The 7,435-nt window shown below is 40.4% G+C and overlaps 1 protein-coding gene across 1 annotated transcript; it reads right to left on the reverse strand.

Moving 5' to 3' along the window:
• Nucleotides 1-3,305: 3,305 nt before the first annotated feature.
• Nucleotides 3,306-6,665, reverse strand: LOC309508166 (extracellular calcium-sensing receptor-like; the record flags this gene model as incomplete). The annotated part of the gene is made up of 6 exons (XM_082182692.1): nucleotides 6,502-6,665; nucleotides 5,977-6,262; nucleotides 5,061-5,879; nucleotides 4,671-4,892; nucleotides 4,365-4,488; nucleotides 3,306-4,222 (listed from the first exon to the last, which is right to left on the reverse strand). Exons 1-6 carry the CDS (start codon nucleotides 6,588-6,590, stop codon nucleotides 3,306-3,308), a joined length of 2,457 nt encoding a protein of 818 aa, XP_082038818.1. The 5' UTR covers nucleotides 6,591-6,665.
• Nucleotides 6,666-7,435: the final 770 nt, after the last annotated feature.

Below are 7,435 nucleotides of genomic sequence, written 5' to 3' on the forward strand. Positions count from 1 at the left end.
AGTGCACGAATAAATGTCTCAGCTTTTTCCCCCGATCTCTGAGATCGCTGGTGAAACTGCGCCCTCTCGTGAATGATGTTGGACTACAAAGTAGTCATCGTATTTCTTCAAAACTGTCTCGAAATCGTCTTCTTTTTCTCTTTCATTGAAAACAAAGGATTTGAAAATATTTTCCGCCTCATTTCCCATTGCGTAAATTAATGTACTCACTTAGACGGTCCCGTCCTCTTCTGTGAGCTTGGCAGCCGTTCTGTATTTCACAAAACGCTGTTGCCATGACGGCCATTCTCCCGGCTTGTCGAATGTAAAGTTGTCTGGCGGCTTGAACAGTGGCATTTTCGGGCATGTAGTTCTCTCTTTACCTCGCCACTTCTGACACCATGTCAGGTTCAAGCAGTACACAAGTGCTTCTTCTCAGTGAGCTAACGTTATATATGGCTTTTTCCTTAAAAGGGCTTCCTTTAAAGTCACATACACAATACTCTGACACCTAGAATATCAAAATCAACTGCTGGCGGTAGATCCTTTTCCTATTTAGCACCAAAACTTTGGAACAGTCTTCCTAACATTGTCCGGGAAGCAGACACACTCTGTCAGTTCAAAGCTAGACTAAAAACACATCTCTTTGACCTAGCAAACACATAACACATTATAGACTTTTATAATTCAATGTTAGGCTGCATAGATTAGGTCAGCCGGAACTGGGAACACTTCCCATAAATCCTGATGTACTTGTTACATCATAAGAAGAATGGCGTCTACGCTGATATTAGTCTCTCTGTTTATCCCGAGGTTTACCGCAGTCCTCCGGATCCAGGCTGTATCCAGATCTGATGAAGGACCTGGACACGACGACAGCGCAGTCCTGAAATGTCAACTAGGCTCTTTCCTGTGAAGGCCTCCCTCCCCTCCCCTTTACCTCTCTACAGATAAAGCGTGGTCGGGATAATTCTGGTTTGCGTGGCTACGTGGAAGCAATAAAAATTCTGTATTATTAATTTAAAGTCCAGACAAGTAGTATGTTGAGGGTTGATTTGTAGAGAAGGACTACACGCCTGCGCACATATATTCAAACGCACATACCTATAGACTGAACTCGTAATACGCATGTGCACGCCATCGGCGTTCTCACTGGTTCGTGTTTTTGAAGTTTGCGCAGAAAGAACTTAAGAGTTTTCTGTTAAAACGGTGTCATGTTAGCGGCCCCTAAGTTAATAACTAATGATCGTTGTGACGGAAGTGAATCAATCAAACTAACTTTAGATGGACAATAACTTTCTAGAGCTGCTATAAAGCCAAAACACTTTACTTTAATTTCCTATTATCATGGTAAAGCTGCTTTGGAACAATCTACATTGTTAAAAGCGCTATATAAATGAAGATGACTTGACTTGACACAGCCAAGACAGAAACACAACAAGACACACAGACAAAGACAGGAGAATACGGGAGTGTCAGGGCTCCGTCACAAAACCAAGAAACACACTAGACCGAGGTGACAGAACCCTGACAATCTCCCTTTGGAGTGGACTTTGCGCTTCGTAAACTTGCAGATCTTTTTATAAACAGCAACACACTGACTAAAAGTGAAAAAGCATAATAGGACCCCTTTTAAGAACAGAAACTATATGTTTGTCTATTATAACTTGTCGAGTGCTTTGAGGGGGGTCCATCTGAGGGTGACATTTCACTCACTTCACCTACACTTCAAACTCGACGTCAGCGAAGGAAGGGTCACAATAAAAGGCCTATAACTAAGGGTATCCCTAGCGAACTTGCTGCTTTGCTAAAACATATGACTATCTAAAAATATGATTTTGAATAAAGAGTTTCTGTCCATTGCTGGTCACATGAGGGAACAGTGACAAGGGTCTTTGTCCACAAATACAAAGGAACTATTGTATCTTTGGAGAGCAAGCCGATGACTGGACAGTCAGGCAGGATACATGCAGTCATGTGCCTTACAGTAAATATGACGAAGATTTCTGAATTCGGACTATAAAGGAAGAGACCTGGACAAAATTCAATTGCTCTTCCTTGCAATCTCCAATCCGGAATCCCAGCAGTTTCTGGATGCAAGAAGCTTTAAGCCTAGCTAGCATTTCTCTGTTAGTTCAGTACTCTATTATAATCTGTAACAAGTATTCTTTTCATTTTTGATTCTTTTAATAAATATTGTTAAACATTTATTATACTCATTTGACTGGAACTTGGATTTTTTGAGTACGCTTCACCTTTTTCCTTCCTGGATCAGGACGATCACAACCAGGGGAAAACTCCGAGAGGGTGAGCATTATTTCTGATATATGAATAAATCAGTATGAACTTTGATTGATTGATAGCCTAGCCAAAGAGGCAGCTTACGACAGGGTTATTGTTGTAAAGCGAACACGGTTGAAGAGTACCTAAAAAGGTAGATTTATACTACGAAGGGGAAATTTATTATATTTATAATCCTTATTATCTTTATAATAAAATACGAATTTGTAGAGACTATTCGCCTAACTTTTAATAGCACGACTAAAGGATAGGCTCTTTAGTTACCGCGGGATTATTTATATATCCGGTTAGGATGTAAAATAATTTGGAACGGCATTAATCGTGATAAACTATTACAAACTATGGAAGAGGCCACATTCCCTTATAAATCCCTTATACTCTATGAAATTCTTAATTCTTTCAAAAATATATCACTTTCTGAGAATGATCCAGTGACATTCATAATGTTCCCAGTGTAGTCAAATTATCTTTTCTTAGAGACTAGAATGTCTATTTCCTCTCTTTTCCCTTCATGATGATGAAAAGGCAGATATTATCAACTTGATTGCAAAAATGTGTGGCTGAAGTGGATAAAATAATTAGTGTGCAGTTGTTCAATGAGTGAAAGAGAATGGATGATTACATGTTCGGCCATGTTTCATGCCACATGGGCTTTTTATGCTCAGGGGAAATAAAACGGTTCTCTCCCTATTGAGGACAGAATGAATAATGACAGAGCAAAAAGAGGATGGGGTGTTACAACTAGAGGATAAATACATGGGGTTGGAAATATTTTGACTTTAGCTTAAAATATTAATACTGTTATAATCATGTTTTATGTGGAATGTTTATCATGAATGCTGGGGAAATTTGATTTTGATAAACTAATTGTGGTAAAAAGAGTGCAACATTAATTTGTTGAGGACATAATTGTTTATTTAATGAAACAGTTATGAAAGCACAAAACCACTTTATTGAGGGGGTCAGATGAAAATCAAGAACACATTTCATTGTAATATAAACAAAACTTTTAGTCAATAAGCATTTCAATATTTCCTTTCTGAATTGGATTTGGACATCAAATATCTCTTTGTATTTTTCTCAGGTTTAAGCAAAATAATGTAACATTTTGGTGTGAAGATACAGAGCAGCAGGCCATAACTGGAGGCCAGAATTGCAAAAATCTCCACGGCCACGGTGTATTTCCCCGGTGAGCTGACATACGCTGGCACAAATGCAATCCACACAGCACAGAAGATCAGCATGCTGAAAGTAATAAATTTAGCCTCATTGAAATTATCTGGGAGTTTTCGAGCAAAGAAGGCCAGAAGGAAGCAGACAGCAGCAAGCAGGCCGATGTAGCCCAACACCAGGGAGAAGGCCAATGGAGAGCCCACATCACACAAAAGAATAATCTGGGCAGTTTCACGAGTCATGAGCTTACGTGGGACGGGAGGTGCCAGACTCAGCCATGTGCAGCAAATCACCACTTGCACAGTTGTGCACAAGAAGATAATGCTACGCTGCTGTAGAGGGCCGAACCATTTCATTACATTAGTGCCAGGGAGAGTGGCTCTGAAAGCCATGAGTACCACCATAGTCTTCCCAAGGATGCAGGACAGACAGAGGGAGAATGCAATACCAAATACACTGTGTCGAAGCCCACAAGACCATGATGTGGGCTGCCCAATAAAGGCTAGTGCACACAAAAAACAAAGCCACAATGAGCTAAGAATGAGGAAACTGAGCTCGGAGTTGTTAGCTCTGACTAGTGGTGTGTGGCGTTTAAGGGCAAATATCAGAGCAACTGCAAGTGTGAAACAGGATCCCAGCAGAGCCACAGCTAGCAAAGTGATGCCCATGGTATCGTTGTAGGAAAGGAACTCCACCAGCTTCGGGATACAGGTGTCTCGTCTAGTATTGGACCAGAACTCAGGCAGGCACTTTTCACATTCTAAGGCATCTGATAAATACAATTTTAAGATAATCTTTCATCTACTATAAAGATGTATTGTGCACAGTAGCAAAATACATTTTAAACAAATCTAAATTAGTTTTGTTAAACACAAAAACATCAGCAGGACAAGAGCTGATTTAGGATATACCTGTCTGATTGCTAAACTCCCCAGCTGCACAGACAATGCAGACAAAGCAGCAGAGAGGATAGTTTGGCCTGGTAGACTTTCTAGTGCCTGGAGGACAGCTAGTGCTGCAGACTGATATAGGGACCTGCAATTTAGAGAAAAGACAAACTACAAAGATACACATCATAAATGTATGCATAAGTATCCAGCAAATACAAAATCTATACAAGAAAGGAAACGAGTATTCACCACTGAATACTAAAACTTCTCAGTAAAAGTAAAAGTAAAAAATAAAAATAAAAATAAAAATTCACACTGGAGCATTACTTGTCTCTGGTTTCCATTCCAGATTATGTTTTTTTCTTCAATCACTAGTTTAGGCTGCATCGTTTCATCAAATCTCCCCACAGTGGCGTACCACACCTCTCCGTTGCCAATGAGCTGCCAGTTGATGAGATCATACATGGCCACAGGATCTCCATTGCCGTCAAACTTGGTCTCCTCACCAAAGTCATTAGTGAAGTGGATATGCTTTAAATAATGCAGGAGCTTCATGTTTATGAGTGATTGGATTAGACACAAAGAGTGAATAAAAGAAAGATAAAAGTAAACATGGAACAGTGGTAACATTTGTTTAAACTTTATTATCTAAACTAGAGAACATTAATCTTAAGACACAAGCGTAAGTCAAACAGATATAAAAGTTGTGCATTTTACCTGCCATGGCTGTATGTTGCTGGAGTTGGGGCACAATCCCCCAGCAAAAGGTCCGTTGCCTGGTTCACAGTGCAGCATTGAATCCAGAGCATGTGCAATGGCGTACACTGCCTTATAAACATTATAAGAGATTCTCAGCTGAGATACATCTGAGTAGATGTTACCTGTATTGGCAAGTACTTCAGAGCCATTACAAGGGGCTCTAATAGAGGAGCTCTTATTGACTGTACCTAGAGAGCACTTAAACATCTCTTGCCAAAACTGCAGAACAAATGGGTCCTGTGGGTATTTCGAGGGATGTAACCGTAGCAGGAAAGGCTGAAGGCCGGGTATATCCGCCCTGCGGATGGCAAAGCCCATGGAGCCCTGCAGGATGGAGTGGAATTCAGGAGTGGAGAGGACTGCTGCTGTGATCCAGGCCTCGCTGGCCAACCATTGAATACCAGTGAGGTTTTGCCGAAGAGCCTCCCAAAAGAGAGCTCTTGCGTCTTGCTCTAGAGCAAAGACCAGCACCACACGGGTTCCTGACTCAGGAATCCTCTTTACAATCCTGGACATCTCTGTTTGGTCATGGTTTTTGGGGATTATTTCATAAAAAGCAATACATGCACCTAGTTTGGTCACCTCATCATTAAAAAGTTGAGCACCACCACGGCCATAAGCATCATCCCCTGCGAATGTGCCTAACCAGCTCCAACCGAAGTGTTGCACCAGCTGTGCAAGAGCATCCACTTGGAAAAGGTCACTGGGCATAGTCCTTAGAAATGCGGGAAACTCTAGTTTATTACTGAGACATGCACAGCTTGAGAAATAGCTTACCTAGGGAGAGGAGAGGACATGAGATCGGAGAGCATAGTATACATGACTGAAAAACATGAATGTACCTCTGTATGCGCATTAAAACTGCACAGCTCACCTGTGGAACATGTAAAACACCCAGAAAGTGTGCAACCACTAGGGATAATGTGGATCCTCCATCACCAATGACAACAGGCACCCTGCCTCGGCACTCTGGTTTTCCTGTGCCCTCTTCATTCCCATTCATTAGGGCCAAGGCTGTGCGGAGGGCATGGAAAGGGGTACTGCATGAATCATAAATCTGATAACCCAGAGTTAAGTTGGCTAGGAGTATTTTATCTCTGTTGATCTCCTCTATGGCAAAAACCATTGTCTGCATCCATCTAAAGGTTCTGAAATTAAACCTTTTTTGGGACAAAGCGCATTAAATTATCAACAAAATTGCATTTTTTATGTTTATAACATTTGTACAGTAAATGGCTATTGCAAAACTGCTCAACAATATACTTAATAAATGAGAGAGAGAATGCCAGTCTGAAAATGAATTAAGAAGCAAAGGGGAAAAAAAGAAAACAATTTCAAAATATTAAGCCTAAATGCAGTATTGTAATATTTTAGCATAAGACTCTATTTACTGACTGACCCAAAGCACTGCGTAGAATGTGGCTCAGCAGTAAAAGATGGAGGATATTCCAGCACAGTATCGTGTAGCGAGAAGAGGGCACCGAACATGATGTCCCCTTCACTGGTTAGCACAGGCAGGTCTGAGGTGCTGCGGATGAGTCGACAGGTCTGACGGAACTGTGAAGAGATCAAAGTGCTGAGGAACAACACTGTCACACAAACATACACACTACTATATGCCATTCTTTCTCTGTACACTTCACTGCTTGAACCAAATTAAACACCACTTTGAAGCTTCATTGCACACACAGAGGGGTTTCCTACATGATATGATTCCAATATAATTTGCAAATGCATGAACACACATTCTAGCTCACTCTCGCTAACATAGTTCACACAAGATTCACCTAAGCCCACCTTTATACTGTACTCAGAAGCAACCTCAAATAAACTTGCATAAACCATACACATTCCCTGAGGGAATGTCTTTGTACATGAACAGAACATCACAGAAATAGATCATTTTTATATTAGATTATATGATTATATATTATATGTTTTCTGCAAAATTATATGGCTAGTAAACTAAATAATTAATCTCACAAAAGTATTACTAAGTATAACTACTTTGGAAGGAAAAAGACCAAATTGCAGAACCAAATTACATGCTACAAAGGGCATATATATCACATCATATGCTTTTAGTAACACTTTCTATGAAGCCTGTATTTATTATGCATTATAAGGGTATTCTTAATGCATTATAATGCACACATAATGCCTTAACCTTATATACAACATACACAACACAACATTTAGAGTGTGCATGGAAGACATACACAATGGATATATGGTGCCGCTGTGGCTACAGGACAACTAAACTTTTGAAAGAGCACCTCAAGGTCATTCACTGGGAATACTGGCTTGACAAGAACCACCCCTCACACATTCTT

The sequence above is a fragment of the Leuciscus leuciscus genome (assembly GCF_965113295.1).
Source record: "Leuciscus leuciscus genome assembly, chromosome: 10".
Lineage (NCBI taxonomy): Eukaryota > Metazoa > Chordata > Actinopteri > Cypriniformes > Leuciscidae > Leuciscus > Leuciscus leuciscus.